Source organism: Pelophylax lessonae, assembly GCF_965119305.1.
Source record: "Pelophylax lessonae genome assembly, chromosome: 5".
Classification (NCBI taxonomy): domain Eukaryota; kingdom Metazoa; phylum Chordata; class Amphibia; order Anura; family Ranidae; genus Pelophylax; species Pelophylax lessonae.
This window is the reverse complement of record NC_138772.1, coordinates 485,396,082-485,417,106: the sequence shown is the minus strand read 5'-3', so window position 1 is coordinate 485,417,106 and position 21,025 is coordinate 485,396,082. Positions and strand designations below refer to the sequence as shown.

General features: G+C 40.7%; 1 protein-coding gene across 2 annotated transcripts in view; it reads left to right on the top strand.

The window, feature by feature from the left end:
* Window positions 1–21,025, top strand: part of RGS22 (regulator of G protein signaling 22) — a 150,500-nt gene that overhangs the window by 116,454 nt on the left and 13,021 nt on the right. For both annotated transcript variants that reach the window (XM_082257561.1, XM_082257562.1), the window contains 4 exons: window positions 5,230–5,396; window positions 15,078–15,240; window positions 17,123–17,281; window positions 18,871–18,939. In XM_082257561.1, coding sequence (XP_082113687.1) covers window positions 5,230–5,396; window positions 15,078–15,240; window positions 17,123–17,281; window positions 18,871–18,939 — 558 coding nt within the window. The remainder of the gene's footprint in view (window positions 1–5,229; window positions 5,397–15,077; window positions 15,241–17,122; window positions 17,282–18,870; window positions 18,940–21,025) is intronic.

Sequence of the window (21,025 nt, the reverse complement as noted above, 5' to 3'; positions counted from 1 at the left end):
GGCTGAATCAGATCATTTCCAGTGTCTTCCTTTCAGTCAGCTCTGCAGAACGTCTGGGTTCAGCTCCTCTCTGATGATTTAACTTTTTGCGCTATAAACAAAAAAAGAGCGACAATTTTGAAAAAATAACAATATTTTTCACATTTTTTTATATGAAATTTCCCCCCCCAAAAATGTAAAAATCAAATTTTTTTAACATTTTAGGCCAATTTGTTTTCTGCTACATATTTTTGGTAAAAAAAATCGCAATAAGCGTATTTTGATTGGTTTGCGCAAAAGTTATTGCGTTTACTACCTAAGGGAAAGATTTCTGTCATTTTTGGTGTTTTTTTTTTTAACGAGTAATGGCGGCGATCTGCGATTTTTTTTTGCGGGACTGTGACATTGAGGCGGACAGATCGGACCCTTGACTGACATTTTTGACACTTTTGGGGGTACCAGTGACATTACTACAGTAATCAGTGCTATACATATGCACTGTTACTGTAAAAATGACACTGGCAGGGTAGGGGTTAATTTTTATTGGAGAGGGAGGGGTTAATATATGCCTGGTGCTTACTGACGTGTGTGGGGGAAGGTGACTGAGTGACACAGGGACAGATCGCAGGTTCAGCTATGCTGAACCCTGCAATCTGACCCTGCCTGTCACTTAGGATATCCGCCCACTTTGTTTACACAAGCGGGCAGATCTCCACACTCGATCCCCGACGATCGGGGAAGAGCAGCGGTGATCACCACCACTCCTCCCCTGGCCCGACTCCCGCTGTAACTGAATACAGCGGGAGCGAGCCTCCGGCGGCGCGCGCGCGGCGCGCGCGCAGCGCAGAGAGACGGGATTGTCTGGTGACGTAGGTCTACGTCGCCAGACAATAACGAACCACTTTGCCGCAGTACAGTCAATGTGACTGGTCGGCAAGTGGTTAGTTTCATCTGGTGTTGACCAGTAACACACCTCCTGTCTTAGTGCAGCTACATTCAATCCTCCACTGTATCTATGGGGGAGCAACGTAGCCACCCTTGGCTAGCAGCATTGTTAATTTGTTGAGAGGGTAGTGTTAGATGGACTGATAGATTTACGCTGGCCATACACTAGCCGAAATATCGGGCAAACTAATTTTCGAAAAATGAAAAATCGGCCCTGAGAGCAGACAATCGTGCCATCACGTAATGACCGAATTTCAAACGATAAATCGTTCAATGGACATGAATGAATTCAGTTTGTCACATATACCTAGTGCAAACAGGTCGGCCGAGAAACACATTAACCTTTCAATTTATCGTTCCTTTATCGTTCGGCCGGCAGATTTACAGAACTGTTCCTTCGAATTTTTTCGGCTCTGAAAAGTTGAAAACAATTTTCTATATCGGACCAAATGACAGATTTTCAAACAATTTTTTGGCAGGTGTATGGCCAGCATAAGATGGACTTTACATAAGTGACTAACAATTTAAAGCTGAACTCCAGCACACAATTATTAAGCGGATACAGCAACCATTTTTTTTCCTTTCGGTAAAAAGGTTTTACATAAATAAATACACACTCACCATTGTAAGCACCTCTGTCTGTGTTAAATAATTTGTCTCAGCCCTCTAACTTTCACCTTTGCTGGGCAGCTTGGTCTGTTAAAAAAAGTTGAAAAGCAGCAGATTTACTGACTGGATGACCAGGTTTTAAACAAAAATACAGAGGGGACTAAGAAAAACAAAAACAGCTGTGTTAGGCCCCGTTCACACTGGGGCGATCCGACTTGGGGGGGGCGACCTCCGAGGTCACGGTGCGAGCAGCGCGCCGCGACCTCGGAGCGGCCGGCACAGACTTCATAACATTGAAGTCTATGACGGTCGCTCCGGGTCGCCCCAAAGAAGCTCCGGACCCTTTTTCTAAGTCGGAGCGACTTTTGTCGCTCCTATTAGAACGGGTCCGCAGCTTCCCTATGGAAGGCGACCTACGGCGACCTGTGAGGCGACCAGGTCGCCTCACAGGTCGCCCCAGTGTGAACAGGGACTTAATGCTACTGATAGACTGAATCATATAATTAATTTTTGATTTTGGACATAGGTACACATAAACTATTCCTTACATAAAACAAAACAAAAAAAAAAAAAACGTTTTGGCTTTACATACAGTATAATAACATACTGCCAAAGTTAACTAATGGCGCTTTTCCACTGCATGGAACCGAACGGTTCGGCTCGCTTTTGTGCTTTTCCTCTGCTGGTACCGCATGGTATAGTGTAGGAACGGTTCAGTACGGTACGGTACGGCGGCGCCTTTCCACTGCATGGAACCGAACGGTACGGCTCTCAAAAACAGTACCTACTCGATTGTGGTTCCAACAGGTACCATACCCGGTACCATATCCCACAATCCTTTGCATGCAGTCACTACTAGCCACTGATTGGTCAGAGAATCACACCCACCCCGTTGTTATCCCACCCACTTAACTTTAGTACTACTTACCATACCGTACCGTACCGAACCGTTCCAACACCGTACCATGCAGTACCAGCAGTGGAAAAGCAAACCGGGCCAAGCAGGGCCGAGTAGAACCGAGCCGGTACTTGCAGTGGAAAAGTGCCATTATTCCCACTGAAAATGACCACTTACTGTAATGGTAAGACTTCATTGTCTCTGTAGGTAAAATTCAATTGATGTTCTCAACCACATAGTGTGATACTACCCTGAGCTTCCTCTGTCCTCCCAAGCACCACCTCTGATGGCTAAACAGCTGGTCTAGCAGGACTAGTAGGGTAGATAGGGAAGATTGCCCAGCTTTTAAGACAGTTGGGCATCCTGGTAGAAATGAATGAATGAAATGAATGAGAAGGCTGCAGCAACTGCTCTTGTGATTGTTGTTGGCAAAATTGCCAAGGGCTAGTGGACCAGAGGGCTATGTAATATGTAGCAAGTATTTTCTGTATTCTGGAAAATATTTATCTGAGCACCAGTTTTTTTGTTTTGTTGGAAATCCAGTTGACAGTCCAAGCCATTGTAGCCACCCAAGGCCTCTTTCATAATTATTTCAGTAGCCCTGTGAACCTCTGTGCACTTACTCGCACCTTACACAACGTAGAGATCTATTTACCACTCTGAGGACCACTGACTGTACAAAAATGCTCAGGGAGTGTGGCTTCTGGAGAACAGACACTCACACATCTGATGTCTGGCCTGAATTGCTAGTATTTACCATTGATCCTTCCTTGTTCTTGCAACTTGAAAGGAAGTTGGAGGAAGTGTCCTTGTGGCAACCCTCTCTAATTTGTACTGTCTTCTCTGCCACCTCAGCACACGTGTCTAAACTGCACATAAAAAGGTAGGGTTAGCTTGCTCCACAAGCAACTACAGCTGCAAGACAATATTTCGAGATTTGGGAAGTAGGTACATTTAAATATTATTTTATGCTCTAAATGTTATAGAATAGTTTTATTTTTATTATATCTGAATAGCTACTTAACCATCGGAAGAGCTTTCATGACCAGGCCATTTTTTGAAATACGCCACTGCTTTACATTAACTGACAATTGCGCAGTCATGCAACGATGTACCCAAATAAAATATAAGTCATTTTTCTCCACAAATAGAGCTTTCTTTTGGTGGTATTTGAATCACCACTGCATTTTATTTTTTTGCGCTATAAACAAATAAAGACCAACAATTTGGAAAAAAAAAATATATATTTTTTACTTTCTGCTATAAAACTTATCCAACAAAAAATATAAAAATTAAATTTCTTCATAAATTGAGTCTAATATGTATTTTGCTACATATTTTTGGTAAAAAGAAATCCCAATCAGCGTACGTTTATTGATTTACTTAAAGGTTATAGTGTCTACAAGCTAAGGTATATATACTGGAATTTTTTTTTTTTCATATATACATGCTAGTAATGGTGGCAATCAGCGACCTCTAGCTGGACTGTTTTGGAAGACAGTCGGACACTTAATGACACCTTTGACACTTTGTAAGGAACCAGTGACATTAAAGCGGAGTTCCACCCTGGATTTTTTTTTTTTTTTTAATACCCCCGGGACAGTCAGGGCTAGTGCATTCCACAATGGCTAGCCTCTGATCTGTCCCGGGTTGCACTTACCTGTTAGGACAAATACTTACCTTGCAAACGTCTTGTCCAGCGCTGCCATCTCAGATGTGGGCAGCTTGAAGCCAGCGAGATCCCCTTCGGCGTCTTCTTCCGCCTTCTTTGGTCCCACGATGCTCTGCGCCGGCCCCGACGTCACTTCCGGGTCGCGCGCGTCATCCCTCTACAGCTTCTGGGCATGCCCAGAAGCTGTTTAGAAGGGAATGACGCGCGCGACCCAGAACTGACGTCGGGGCCGGTGCAGGCGCAATGATTCCTGGGAGCTATGACGTTCAGCTCCCAGGAATCATTGCAGAGCCAGGAAGTGACGACGGGCCGCGGCCGAGGAAGGAGGAAGAAGGAAGTAAGGTAAGTATTTTTTCTTCGCTACGAGGTAAGTAAAAAAAAAAAAAATATGCGATTATCCATTTCTTTTTCAGGTGACCCGGAGCGAGAAGATGGAGGTAAGTATAAAAATAGGGTGGAACTCCACTTTAATACTGTGCTTAGTGCTAAAAAAAATGCACCGTCACTGTACTAATGACACTGGCTGGGGTTAAACATCTAGGGCGATTAAAGGGTTAAGTCTGTGCCTAGTCAGTGTTTTTGTGTACTTTGTGTGTTGCTCTCACTAAGGGTTATGAATTTTATTCCCTGCTTTGCAGGGTGGGAAAATCCATTGTATCACCACTGTCAGAACAGAGCTCTCTACCATAAAACCTTACCTATGTGCAATTTTTACTTTAGCTAAATAGTTAATCCAGGGTTGCTTGCTGGTAAAGAAAAAGCTACATTTTCATGTCCTATGTTTTCTCTATAAATCACACTCAGCAGATTTAACTTATGAATCTTGCACCAGCCATTTTTGGCTGCAGCCACACATATACTTTAAAAATCAGTGGCTCCTACATGTTTTTACAGTTCACAGCCCATGTTCCTAAAAATGACTTTTATTGACCCTCTATAGGAGTTTGTGAACTGCTGTATACAGAACATTTGAGCCATTAAATAATGCTGTAGTGTGAAAAGAGCCATAGAAAAAGAATAGAAACACATTTTAACACACAGCTCATGGGTTGGATACCCCATTTAAACCTGACTTTGTTATCATTCCTTAAAGCAGAATAAATGTAATGAAAATTTGTCTTATCAGGATCAAGCTAAGAAGTCAACCTTTGTGCTACCTCCTGACATCCCTAAAGAGCCCAACCTGTGGGAGTTGGTACCCGAGGAGTACAGGAATTACAACCTGGGCACCCTGGTGCGTCATCGGATGGAACTGGAGCACTTTCGTTCCTTCTTAGAGGAAAATTTTGCAAGGTACAGAAATGATTAATAACCTGTACTTAACACAATATGAGTGAATTATTAACATTGCTGATCTTCTGTAAGTTATCTGTATTTGAAAAACATGTAATATCACCATCTCTTAGGAAAAAAGTTCTTTCAAAGGGGTCTTCGCTGTGCAGTTGTAACACAATAGGGTTGATCTCAGTGCTTGTATTTACTTACCCAGAACAATTATGCAGATAATTGGATTAAGGATTAATTAAAAGATATTTTATTTCAACATTTATTTTTGATAAAAGTTTATTGCAGTAGAAAAAGTTGTATTTACCACCAACACATCTTATAAACAGTGCTATATAACAAAGTACAGCAGTTGTATAAATATGTCACGTAACAATAACGATTTGAAGATGTTTGATAAATACAATGATTATTCAACACAAGTAATATGTAGTTCTTCAACACTTTCCACGATAAGCTCCATCAGGAAGAAATACTACATAGTAGTGATCGACTGATATCGGTTTTTCGTTGCCGATACCGATATTTTGGCCAATGCATATCGGTATCGGCCGATATTGACCGATATTTTTGTACATTTAAAAAATATATTTTTCTTTTCACAGGTACTCTTGTGGAGGGATCTGGGGGTCTAAAAGACTCCAAACCCCTCCTCTGCACTTCAAAGCATTCAAAATGCCAAGTTTGGCTGTTTTGAATGCTGTCATTTTTTGAATCTGGCGCCAGACAGTACCCGGAAGTGATGTCACTCATGACATCACTTCCAGGTTTTTGCATGGAGACCCGATCAGAGCCGAATGCGGCTTTGATCAGGTCTTCAGGGGCTGTGCACGCTGGTTGCCTGTGTCTCCCAGTGGGACGGGAGACCCGGGTGAGCCGCGGAAGGTTGTAATTAAAAGACAGCCGACCGTTGGCTATGGACGCTGGTATCGGGGTGATGCCTCTAGCTGCAGGCTCTACTCCGGTAATGCACTTTCACGAAATATCTGCAATATCGGTAACCTAAGGGGCGATTCCGATATATCGGGGAAAGTGCATATCGGTCCCCGATATATCGACTTTGCCGATAATTGGTCGATCCCTACTACATAGTATAGATGTTTTGTACAAACTTAAAGGATCCCATGAGATGACACCAGTCACTGGTCCCTTTTTTACATATATGTTTTTTTTTTTTTTAACACTGGTATGCTACTCTGTTTCCTCTTCCTGCAGACCACCAATGGCCCCCTTTGAACTCTGGTGGTGTCCATGCTTGGGCTATGACTGGTGACATCTCATAGGATCCTTTGAATGGGTGATACACTTCTATATTATGTAGTATTTCTTCCCAATGAAGCTCATTGTGAAACGCATTGAAGAACTACAGATTTCTTGTATTGAATAATCATTGCTGTTTATCAAAGATCTTCAACTTGTTATTGCAATGTGACATATTTTTACAACAGCTGTACTTTGTGATATAGCATTGTTTATAAGATGGGTTAGTGGTGACTACCACTTTTCTTACTGTGGTGTATTTTAATCAATGATATATGTTGGAACAAAGTATCTTTTAATTATTCTTTGATCTTATTTGTGCGACCTTAAAAGTCCAAATCTTTATTTTTAAATTTTCTTTGTTCTCCTTTATTTAGGGATGTGATGCCCACTATGTTAATCTTTGATTTTTATTGCCAACTTTCCTGTTTTCCATACTTGTTCCTGGTCATTGACTCTGAAAGGGAAAGCATTAATAAGTCCCCGTTCACATTAGGTCGCTCCGACTTAGGGGGCGACCTGTGAAGTCGCGTGCAGCGCGACTTCGGCGCGACTTGCACGGACTTCACATAATGGAAGTCAATGCAAGTCGCCTCCAGGTCGCCCCAAAGTAGTACAGGACCCTTTTTCTAAGTCGGAGCGACTTGTGTCGCTCCTATTAGAACGGCTCCTGTACTACACAGTGGGAGCGACGGTGCACGACTTGTCAGGCTGACCAAGTCGCCTGACAAGTCGTGCTAGTGTGAATGGACACTTAAGGCAGGGGAGTCAATAAAGCCAGGCATCTAGTACAGTATATGCAGAGGGATGGCAAAAATGGCAGCCTACATATTCTCCTTAAGAAAGGTTTACATTAAAGAGTCAGAGTAAGGGGCTATAAAGACACATTCAGACATGTAGGATCCCTTTATTTTCTCCTCTCAGAATTCTGTTGTCACTCAATCGGAGGTTCCCTAGCTCAGTGCTATTACCATAGAAAAGTTTTAAAGTATGGCAATAATAACAGCCATGTGTGACGTCACAGAGAGCTACTTTGCTGTACCTATGCACCTGGCCTTGTCACACTAATCAATATATGTGGAAGAACAGGTATAGCTGAGGTAGACATTATCTGCAGGGAAATAATGCAAAACTGAGCAGACCATATGCATCAGCCTGTGACAAACACCAAATGTCCAAAAGTCAGCAAACAAAAGCAGAGCAGAAGTGGAACTGTCACATATAGCAACCAGTAAGTTCTCCTATAGTGGACATTGAATCTTTACTGGACTTGCATAGTGGCTAAGTTTTAGCACTTTCTTCTTGTAAATCTGGGACCAGAGAGACTGTCTCCATGGAGTTTGTATGTTCTCCATGTGTTTTTGGTAGGTTTCTACAAGGGCTCTAGTTGAATAAAAAAGCAAAGCAAGACTTAACGACAAGTTTTTTGCACCTTCCTAAAGCCTCGTACACGCAGCGATTATCGGCCGACCGATCGTCCGACTTTTGTCCAGGGTGGTGTTTTGTTGGTTGGAATGTGCCTAAACTGCACACGAATTTTCTCGCCCAACAAAAATCTACTTCAGAAGTGATTTCATGTGCTGGTTTACTTTCCGTGTGTTTTTTCTTCTCTGAGCATGCCCAGTCTTGCTCATCAGATTTTTGTCTGCCGAAATCTGTACTGACTGACGGAAAATCGGCCGTTGTGTTGACGCCAACAAAAATTTTATAGCCTGCACACTAGATTTTTTTTTACGGCCGAAAAGTCGGAGTCGGTTGTCGAATGCATCATACTAACAAGCCGAAAATCGGCAGATCGGACGTTGGCCAAAAATTCCCGGCCAATAATCGATACGCGTGTATGAGGCATAAGTTGGCTGTAACGTATATGGTTGCAGTAGAGATAAACGTTTGTGAAGTTCTTTGGTTTACAGGGATTCACATAAATGGTTCTATGTATTCCATAAACCTGCATGGAATATGTTGGCGCTGTGTATAAATACTAATATTAAATATTATTAATTGATTGTTATGGGCAACAGCTCTACCTCTGTTTTTTTATTTGCGATATATTTTTAAAACTGGCCCCACTGAATCTCAGAAAAGCATTGACATTGAGCCCCTTTATTATTATTATTATTAATATTATTATACAGAATTTATATAACGCCAACAGTTTGCGCAGAACTTTACAACATGATAGCCTTCCTTGCATATTTAGTAATGCCTTTTGTTCTAGAACTTTGTTGTACTTGCAGTTTTGCCAGTTTGTTTGAGACTCATAAATCATTCTCACATTCTTCACACGTGTGTTATGACATGAACCTTTTCATGCAAATGTGCCCAATAAATTAGGCTTACAGGAAAAACTGATTGGGTCTAGGCACACATATATTACATTTGTTCAAAAGGCATTAATATTGAGCTTGGCAATTCCCAAAACCCGTGTTATCAGTGTTGTACAGAATAAAAACATCTGCCTCAAGCCGGACGCGGCTTCCCAGCAGAACCAGTGCCAGCGTTTTAATGGGCACATTAATTCCTCCCAGTTTCACTGTGGCCAAATGTGCTCCCTAGGTGTCTCACAGTGTATTTTACAAGAAACGTATCACAAGTGTGTATTTAACAGTGTGGGGTTATGGAAGTGTGAAGTTATTAGGTGTTCTTCACAGAAAGAAACACGTTTTCTTTCAGGCGGGTGCACCTTGCCTGCACCTTCACTGCAGTGGAAGTGTTTCCCTGTTAACTACTAATGAACGAGGGTGCGTTGCTCTACGCACTAAAAGCCGCCAGTATAAAACATAACCTTAATTAAGGAATTTTTATAAATGTATACCAATAACTGTGTGTATACCTTTCACTTTAACACCTTAACACCCGGGCAATAGAAAATTGACGGGCAGGAGGTGGTTCAGTTATCTTGACTGGACGTCATATGACATCCTGTCAGGACACGCCAATTGCAGGGTCGCACAGCAGCGTGATCTGTCACCGGACGTGTCCACAGGGCACGGCAGATGACCAATCCGAGCACTGGCTAACTGCCGGTACCATGTGACTGCCGTGACCAATCACAGCAGGTCACATGACAGTTATAAACAATGGATGTCTTCCTTTCATGCTATTCTTTGAATACAACTGTGTTTCTAGCTGTGATTGGTCAGTGTGATTACATGGTACAGACAGGGCCAATCCCAGCCCATCTGTACCACATGATTAGCTCTGGCCAATCACAGCTAATCAAAACAGAACAGACTGAATGAATTGGTTTCATTCAGTAAAATGCATGCTTATAGCAATGCACTGCTATATGCAAACATAATATGAAAAAAAAAAATCCTGATTACTTTCCCAAAGTAGTACAATGTTACTATGGCATCATTTTATTACTCTGGTCACAGTGTGTTAAAAAACAAAAAATTGAAAAAAAATTAAGCCAGTGTCCCTGATTACCACCACACCCACGATATGATAACTCTGTACTGCACTGGTGACAATATGTTAAAAAAAAAAATTCATTTTTGTTGTCTTCATACTGACAAAAATTTACAAATTCAAAAATATCGCCATGCCTCTTACTAAATACCTTTGACTGTCTACTTTTCAAAAAGGGTTATTTGGGGGGCATTTGTACTGTCTTTCTGTTTTTGGGCCTCAAGAACTGAGATAGACTGTCAGTACAATAGGATTGATCAATTTTCAGATATACAGTATATACCATAGTTTGTGGACTCTATACCTTTCACACAGAATAATAGTGTTTTTCTTTACCAAACAAATGTAGCAGAATATATTTTTACCTACATTTTTGAAGAAAGATTATTTATTTGCAAAATGTTATAACAGAAACAAAAAAAAAAAAACATTTTTTTTTCAAAATTCTCTGGCTTTTATGTTTATTTAGCAAAAAGTAAAAAACCCAGCGTTAATTAAATACCACCAAAAGAAAGCTCTAGTTGGGTGAACAAAATGCTAAAAGTTTTGTTTGAGTACAGTGTTGCATGACCGCTCAATTGTCATTCAAACTGCAGCAGCGCTAAAAAGCTGACAATATGCCTGGGCAGGAAGGGGGTAAAAGTGCCCGGTATTGAATTAGTTAAGGGGGGGTTGTTCTCCAGCTCCAGTTCTCAAGTTTGCCATTCCGAATAAAATGATATCAATCTGATATTGGTGGTCAATGTCCAATAAAGGAATACTCTACACTGCAATACCACAGCAACCTTAATACGGCTTGTGGATGGGGGGGGGGGGGGGGGTTCTCTGGGGTAGTCTCACACATTAGTGGAGGTCCCTAATTCTAAAAATCAAAAACATAGAGGTACATAAATGCTTAAAACTTTCAATGTTTCGCTAAAACTAGAGCTTTGTCAGGAGTTTACAATAATATAAAAAACCACCAGCAAACATGGAGGAAACATAAAATAAAGGGGGGGGGGTGTAAATTATTCCCACATGGGGTCAAGCTCAGAGACCAGTATCTATGGCAATAGAGAGGCTCCTAAGAACCAATAAGAAAAGTATACAAGCAGCTCACTCTGGCAAATGATGCTGGCCCACCTAAGATGCGGGTTCTAAACACTACCTGATACATCAAGCATATACTATCTTTTTACTATTTTTTTTTCTATAAAGAAAATAAAGAACATTTTTGTGTCCCACTCAGGATAACACAGGCAGAGGGTTAAGACACTATTGACATCTAAACTAAACACATAACTAAGTCCCAATAACATTGTAGGAAAGTTTCCATGCTTTCATTAAAAAAAAAAAAAGTTGGTCATAGGGACTCCAGAGCTCTAACAGTGCTACATAGGCTGAAAAAATAGCATGCTTGTAGCTACTTCTCTTCCTCCACATGTCATAGCTGATCAGGACTGACTTAAGAACAAAATTGAAGCTATGCTTATATGAATTTAAAGGACATTCCATACTGAGTTTCCTTGGCAGTTATGATGATGCCATTATGAGGGTGGGTGTACACACAGCATGACTTCTACTGTCTTCTGGCCCGTGCACACGATCGGAAAATTGGACGACAGATCATCCAGTTTTTGTTTTTTTTTGCATGCTAGTCGCATATCGAAAATAAAGAGTTTACTAAAGTTACGAAAATTCTCCTACAACAGAATAAAAAATGGGAAGCGATGTAATATGTTGCAATGTATTTGTATTGTTTTTTCGAACGACATTTGTACTGACTAAACGCAAATTGTATGATCTGGTTTCGTACGAGAAAACTTTTGTGCTTGTCCGAATGAATAACACCGGATGAAATGTCGTGATCGGCTCTCGAAATCTGTGTACTAACGATCAGATTATCGATTCGAAAGCAGTATTTTTCGTCCGATTTTCTGATTGTTTGTACGGACCACTACAAGTATTTGTAAGCAGTGGCATAGGTACCAGGATCACAACAGTCCCTGTTCTGGCAGACCTGGGTCATTTCCAGGCTCTCCCACACTCAACTTCTTCACATTATACAGTAGTTACACTTACAATATTGCAGAGTGGAGTACTGTTCATATAAATTATTCAATGGCAGACAGGGAAGCTGCTGAAGACTGGAACAGTAAGGCTGCCCCATGCATCCCCTGCCTTGGTCATGTGATTTCTGTTTTTACAAGACCAAGGACAAGGGTTGCTTTGGGTTGTATCACCAAGCCACTCATTAGCTGCTTGGAGGATCTTCTATGAACATTTCCAAGTTCTTCATAGGTTTTGTTTCTGTATGGTATAGTGTAGTGAAAATTTGTAAGGGAGGGCTGATCAGGCAGTTTGTGAAGGTGTGGGGTCTTGATTTCAAGATTGCATCAGGGCCTTAACATCTTTATCTTCACTCTGTTTTTGGGATCACATGTGCTTTACTTACTCCTTCCTTTTGGCATTTGGCTAATGTAAGAAGTTAAATGATATAAGGGCCCCCAAACTGTTATATAAGTCATTAAATAAAAAAATAGAAGGGCCTGTGCTTTCCATCTGAAAAACGCTTGTTGCGTGGCTATTATGCTGACCCGTAGATCTCAATACATTCTGAATCACAGACCTGGAACAAAAATACATATCAGAAAAGTCCAAGAAAAGTCCTTTCCTGGATAAGTGGCCCACACGAAGGTAAAGAGTCATCATAACAGCAAGGCAACTAGAATTTGTAGAGTAAAAAAAAATCAAATATTGTAGCCTCCATATTTCTATCAGGAAAGGTATCCTTTAACCACTTAAGCCCCGGAGGATTTGGCTGCTAAAAGACCAGGGTTTTTTTTGCGATTTTTTTACTGCGTGACTTTAACGGACAATTGCGCGGTCGTGCGACGCTGTACCTAAACGAATTTGACGTCCTTTTTTTCCCACAAACAGAGCTTTCTTTTGGTGGTATTTGATCACCTGTGCGATTTTTTGATCATGCGCTATAAACAAAAAAAGAGCGTAAATTTTGCAAAAATAACAATATTTTTCAAATTTTTTTTATATGAAATTCCCCAAAAAAAATGTAAAAATCAAAATTTTTTAACATTTTCGGCCAATTTGTTTTATGCTACATATGTTTGGTAAAAAAAATCGCAAAAAGCGTATTTTGATTGGTTTGCGCAAAAGTTATCGCGTTTACTAACAAAGGGAAAGATTTTTGTCATTTTTGGTGTTTTTTTTTTAACGTGTAATGGCGGCGATCTGCGATTTTTTTTTCGGTACTGCGACATTGCGGCGGACAGATCGGACCCTTGACTGACATTTTTGACACTTTTGGGGGTACCAGTGACATTACTGCAGTAATCAGTGCTATACATATGCACTGTTACTGCAAAAATGACACTGGCAGGGAAGGGGTTAACTTTATTGGACAGGGAGGGGTTAAGTGTGTCCTAGGGGCGTGTTTCTAACTGTGCAGGGACATTGCTATTGGTGTAAAAGCAAAGATCCACGGTTCTACATAGTAGAACGGTCAGATCTTCACTTTTACTCAGGGAGAACTGACAGGCGGCTTGTTTACATAAGCCGCTCTGTCTTTCTCCCTTCACAGGAGCGATCGCAGTGTGACTGGCGGAAATCGAGTCCGCCGGTCACACGCACTGACTTGTCTGTGAATGAGCCGCGGCGAGCCCGCAATTGGCTCGCAAGTCAGTGACAGGCGAGTGACGTACCGATACGTCACTCTGCCTGGCCGGGGCTGACCGCCGCAGTATATAGTCGTGCGGCGGTTGGCAACCGGTTAAAGAAGATCCAAAAATCCAGTCACCAAACCTTCATGTAAACCTCTTCTCAAGCCCCTCACCGGCGCTCCTGACCCCTCCCTCCTGCCGAGTGCCCCCACAGCAAGTATTAGAGTGGCTGAGGGGGGCTGCTCCACACAAGGTTTTTTATGTTAATGCATAGGATGCATTAAGATAAAAAAAAAACCTTCTGCCTTTAGAACCACTTTAAGATTTAATTTAAAAAGTTTTGACAGTGAAGGCTTTTTGAATGTTTTTATTTTCATTTCTCTCTGTCTATAATTCTCTGCAATTGTTCTGGTAACTGGTGTCCCTCAGACCAAAAGTGATGGAAAATCTAAGATTTTTGGATTGTCACCAGAATATGAATATAGGGGAAATATTCTAAAGGGGACACATGGTCTGTTGACAGCTGTCTAAAAGAGGACTTCCCTCATAGTGCAGATATTTCCTCTTACTTCCTGTTGTGTCTGTAGGACAGGAAGTGATGGAAAATCTCTCAAATAGGAAAAAGTTGGTAAAAAATTAACAGGGATTTAACCATAGCCTACTCCATCCAAATAAATAGATAAACAAATAAACAAGTAGATATACTTTAACGCAATTCCAATGGTTGTTTTCAATCTTTTTAAACATGCAGCTTTGATTAAAATACTTGATGGTGATCTTGCAGTGAAAATCCTTGTTTAAACACCTCCTGTTAAGGGGAGACAATTTTCGCCCAATTGTGCCTCTTTGTCGTCACACTGTCATACATGCTCCTGATGAAGACTACAAATAGCCATGCAGGCAAGTGTCGCACAGACATGGTCCACCCTTTTCACTATCAGTAAGCCGGTCCAGAACAAGAATACAGCAGCACTGTATGCTTTAAAAAAAAAAAAAAAGAATGGCAGTTTTATACAATGCATGGTGCTTTGGCAAAAAAAATGTTATCCAGGGAAGGTTTACATCGACTTTTAGAATACATTTCAACATCATATTTTTCCCACTGAGCAGTTTTAAAATTGTTTTCTGCCACCCTAGAATTATGATTTTTTCTATTTTTTGCTAATGAAATATATAAATTGACTACTAAAATGTAAAAGTCTTTTCATGTGCTTTTTGCATAACAGTGTCAAACCTTAAAATTAAAGTATGTTTTGCAGCTAGGTAAATGTTTTACTGGGAAGAAGAAATAGAGCTCTTGAGTTATCCTGCCCATTTGCTTCACGTTCTCATGGGGCTCTTTTTATTACTTTTTCAGCATGGATCTAATGTGCTGGATTGACCTTGAGCAGCTCAGAAGAATGCCTCACAAAGATAAAGAAAAAAGACATGAAAAATCAAAGGATATAAAGAATAAATATCTTAATAAAAAATATTTCTTTGGTCCAAACAGTCCAGCTACGAGAGACCAGCAAGAACAGGTATAAGATGAGCAAGCAATTTTATTATTTTTTAATTTAGAATTCAAAAAATATATGTCAACGCAGAGTGACCATAACTTGATTAACTGTGCCTCATCCATAATGATACAGTATTTGTAAATATAAAAAGGAAACTGGACTTTAATGGCACTGCAAACTCAGGTATCATTAACCACTTTAAGACCGGAGGATTTTCCTGCTGAACGGCCAGGCCACTTTTTTAAACTTGGCACTGCGCAAATTTAACTGACAATTGCGCAGTCATGCAACGCTGTACCCAAATGAAATTTACGTCCTTTTTTCCCCACAAACAGAGCTTTCTTTTGGTGGTGTTTGATCACCTCTGTGCTTTTAATTTTTTGCGATATTAATAAAAAAACAGCGAAAATTTTGCGAAAAATTTACATTTTCTACTTTGACAGTTAAAAAATATCCAATATATTCAATTTTTGTCATATATATAGGCCAAAATGTATTTAGCTACATGTCTTTGACACCACTTTAAGACCGGAAGATTTTACCCCATTCCTGACCAGGCCATATTTTGCGATTCGGCACTGTGTTACTTTAACGGACAATTGCGCGGTCGTGCGACGCTGTACCCAAATTAAATTAATGTATTTTTTCCCCCACAAAAGAGCTTTCTTTTGGTGGTATTTGATCACCTGTGTGACAAAAAAAAAGAAAAAAAGAGTGACAATTTTGAAAAAAAAAAACTGTATTTTTCACATTCTGATATATAACATTCCCCAAAAAAAATTTACAAATCCAAATTTTTTAACATTTTAGGCCAATTTGTTTTCTGCTACATATTTTTGGTAAAAAAAATCACAATAAGCGTATTCTGATTGGTTTGCGCAAAAGTTATCACGTTTACTAACTACGGGAAAGATTTGTCATTTTTATTGTTTATTTTTTTTTTTTACTCGTAATGGCGGCGATCTGCGATTTTGTTGCGGGACTGCGACATTGCGGCAGACAGATCGGACCCCTTACTGACATTTTTGACACTTTTGGGGGGACCAGTGACATTACTACAGTAATCAGTGCTAAAAAAATTGCACTGTTACTGTAATAATGACACTGGCAGGGAAGGGGTTAACACTGTGGGTGATCAAGGGGTTAAATGTATGCCTCATGCTTACTGACGTGTGTGGGGGGAGGGGGTTGTGTGACACAGACCGCAGGTTAAGCTATGCTGAATCCTGTGATCTGTCCCTGCCTGTCACAGAGGAGATCCGCCCGCTTTGTTTACACAAGCGGCCGGATTTCCTCAGTCTTTCCCCGACGACCACCTCTCCTCCCCTGGCCCGACTTTGCCGAGAGAGGGAGGTATCTGGCGATGTAGGTCTACGTCGCCAGACCCAGCCAAGCCGCTCTGCTGCAGTAGCAGCAACGTGAGCAGTCGGCAAGTGTTTAAAAATTTAATTTTTTATTAGAATTTACAAAAGGATTAAAAATATTACATTGGTACCATCGCACAATTTCTTAGTAAAGAATAATGTGCATTACTGGTATCACCATCAGCCCTCATAGATAGGTTTGGGCCCCCATGTACATGACAATGAGGAATGGGAAAAATGGATCCCTGTTTCCCAAAATACCCAATAGCAGTAGAGGGGTGATGATGTCCAGTTCCTAGTCCTGCTCTACAAATTTCATGTCAATAGCACCTTTAGAAACATATTTACCAAGAAAAATGTTGATGAAGGACGTTTAAAGGAGGTATATATATATATATATATATATATATATATATATATGTATATATAAAACAGACATTACTGTTCAAAGAAAATTAGCAAAAATTAGATCATTTTTAAACACGTTAACCTAAAACAGAAAATGGCATAGCCACCCATTGACTCATCCTTTTCTGCAGGTGATGAATCTGGCAGGGGGTTGGGGGAAAATTCTTCATGATCGCCTATCCTCTGCTGTCCTTGTTGAAATACAGAAGTATGTCCGGATGAGGATAGAGAAGAAATGGCTTCCTATGTTCCTTTCAACAGAAGAATACAGGGAACGCAAGAAGATGCAAGTAAGAAGCACACTTTGTTTAATGCAATACATTTTCACATATTAACTTCAGAGACTAACATCAAGTACTGAGAAGGTACTACTCCTCTGACCATTTGTCAATATCATACTCACCCTGCTTTGAGATCCTGCTCCTTATCTTCCCATCAGCTATCATCTACTAACAATAAGGACATTAGTAGGGTGAGTTTTCTGTAATAATCGACAGGTTCTGTAAAAAAGAGAGCCATTAGACTGTGCAGGGAGGTACATGCAGAAAGGGAAGCTTACTGGTAAAAAAGCAGGAGGTCACAGCATGGGGCCTAGTCACTGTTATCTATAATGTATGTAAAAACAAAATATATACATACATTTGGTGGTGCTGCACATCATAACCTCAATTCTAAAATGCAATCAAATACAAGTGACCAAAATTACAAATAACTCAAAATAACATAAATAGTCATAAAAAATACCTCCACATAAGTGTGTGCTATAAATCACCAATCGTATCCATAAATGTTCAGTAATATTTCAATCTTAATGCAGTGCTTGTGATAACCACTCCCACAGTGTAGATTGAATAAACTCAACCAAAAACCAATGCCTCACATCATAGATGATCCTCATATAACACTCTATTGATGAAAATTGGCTTCCAGCTTTCCCAGGATCCTCCCAATGCAGGCAGTCATATCTCCTAATAGGCGCTCCATTAAATAATCACTCATTTAAAAGAGTGGTTTATAAAAGTTCAGTAACGTAACCACATGGTAGCCCTATAAGGAAGTCCGTATGGACAAACCAAGCATTTCTTTTTTATGGCCAATTATTGGATGGAGAGTCTATAAGGAGATATGACTGCCTGAAGCAGGAGGTTCTTGGGAAAGCTGAGAGCCAATTTTCATCAGAGTGTTATATGCCGATCATCTATAATCAAAGCTTTTTCTTTGTAATAGAATGTGGTTGTTTTTGGGCACCTTGGAATAAAATGCTGCGTATTTGAACTAAGAGGTGCCAGTAGAGTTGGTTTGGAATCCTCCGGAGATACTCCTACTTACATCAGTTAGGAGAAGATCCAGAAGACACTGGCAGGCTTATATGTCCCTTGGGGTCTTAGAATACCTTTAAATCCCTTTGCAATATCTAGAGGTCACAGCAGAGCAAAGATACATTTGTGTAAATAAATCCGCGCTTGGGATATGAGTGTATCGAATACAACTGGCTGCGGCCCACCTCTAAAACTATAATCCAAGGATATATAGTTAAAATATAATAAGAAAGAAAAGGAGGTAGATGGTGCTGCCTATATAGGGAGCGCCATCTACCTCCTTTTCTTCCTTACCAAAGATACATTTGTACTGACCTGCTCAGGCTGCGCACCTTGTGTCCTCTACAGCAGTAAGAAGTGTGAAGGTGGATGGATGGGTGTTTCTTTTTTAAGAATTGTCAATCTCTATCTTCCCTATTATTGTGGGACCCAGAAATACCATGTTGTCCATGGTTGTATTAGTGCGATAGATTCTGTGGTAGCTAAAATATTGTAATTTTTTTGTAACAATTGTATATGAAATTTTGAATATGTAAACAGTGTATTTGATTTCTCTCCAGTCACAGATGAAGGATGTGGCAGAGGATGTCATATTCCAAACAAACAAGAAGAAACTGGGAGTATGGAAGGTAGATTATTTGGATTGACGTTATTCAGTATTATTTCATGTCGCTATTATTTGGGAAATTTTCTATATTGGAGTTGCCTCCAGCGTAATAGAAAATCAGCATGATAAGAGCACCGCAAAGCTAAAATAAAATCGCAAAACTTCCCCTTTATCAGGGCTTGTGTGCTGGCACTAAGTTCACATTTATACTGGACGACAGCTGTAAAGTCAAATAGACCCCCAAATAATCCAGGTTGTTTTCACTGGTCAAGCCAAGACTGCTGTCAAATACAGACATTGCAATGATTAGGCAACATCGTCACAGTAACAAATAATATTTTAGTGGGAGGGATTCAGTTTGTAGGAAACTTTTTTCCTCAAATTTGGTTTGATGAGAATTTTGGTGAGATCCTGTAACCTAGAATCATGGTAACCTAGAATCATTTGGAGACTGCATTAAAAAAAAATATAAGGCAAAAAAAGCATGCTAGAAAAACAAAAAGTTCTTTTAGCAGCACGTATGACCAAATCTTATGTTGTCTGAGTAGGGCCAAAAAGTTGCAGTGTTTTTGAAATTGCCGCAACTATTACCATTTGATCCCATATGTCTCTATCACTTTATGGCCACTTTTACTACTTGCCTACTGGGCACTTTCACCCCCTTCCTGCCTGGGCCAATTTTCAGCTTTCAGCTATTTCACACTTTGAATGACAATTGCACGTTCATGCAACACTGTACCCAAATTACATTTTTATAATTTTTTCCCACACAAATAGAGCTTTCGTTTGGTGGTATTTACTCACCTCTGGGTTTTTAGATTTTATATTTATTTTATTTAAAAAAAGAACATTTTGGAAAAAAAAAGATTTTCTTAGTTTCTGTCAGTAAATTTTGTAAACAAGTAATTTTTCTCCTTCACTGATGTGCGCTGATGAGGCGGCACAGATGGGCACTGATAGGCTGCACTGATGGGCACTGATGAGGAGGCGCTGAAAGGCACTGATTAGGTGGCACTGATGAGGAGGCACTAATATGCTGCACTGATGGGCCTGATATACAGCACCGATGAGCACTGATAGGCGGCACTAATGGGCACTGATAGGTGGCACTGGTGGGCACTGATAGGTGGCACTGATGGGCATTGATGGGCAGGCACTGACTGGCATCAATAATGGGCACTTATTGGGGTCACTGATGGGCACTGAATGGGTTCACTGATGGGCAAGGATTGCTGTCACCGATGTGCACTAAATGGTGTCACAGATGGGCTCTGCTGGGGCTTTCTGTAATCAGGGCACTGATGATCAGTGCCCTGATTACCTGTCGTGGTCACCTCTTCGAGGAAGAACTGCTGATCGTCTCTCTTCACCATACACTCTGACACTGTGAGGCGAGGAGCGGCAATGAACGACACTTCCGCATTTACATGTGACCGGCTGTGATTGGACACAGCCGATCACATGGATAAAAAGCCGTGTCATTGGCTCTTTACCAGGATAGGGGTCGCGCCATGTCCTAGGAACACGGTGCAGCTATGATCGCCGTGCTGCGCACCCCACGGGCGTGCAAGAACGGCCATTGTGGGGCGCCGTCATTTGATGTCATCCCAGAACGAGAACCGCACCACTCCTCCGCCATTTGACAGTGGGCGGGCAGCAAGTGGTTAAAGATAAAAGCTGTTACTGGTTTGTTGCTGTTGGTCATTGACAGTACAAAAGATTTTTTAACATGACACTGGGGTTGATTCACTAAAGGCAAACAGACTGTGCACTTTGCAAAGTGCAGTTGCACTCTGCAAGTTTCACTTTACAAAGAATACCCATCACATGCAAGGAAAATAAAAGAAAACAGCATTTTTGCTTGCATATAATTGGATGATGGAAGTCAGCAGAACTGGGCTCTGGAGCACTTGCAGAGTGCAACTGCATTTGGCAAAGTGCACAGTCTATTTGCTTTTAGTAAATCAACCCCATTATGTATTAAAGCAGTGTTTTCTAAGGTCCTTTTGAAGTACTTGCCTACTATCACTGTAGTGGATAGTGTAGCGTTTTAGAATTTTTGGTCAGTATTGCCTAATGGCAGAACATAAATATTTTAGTGTCAGTTA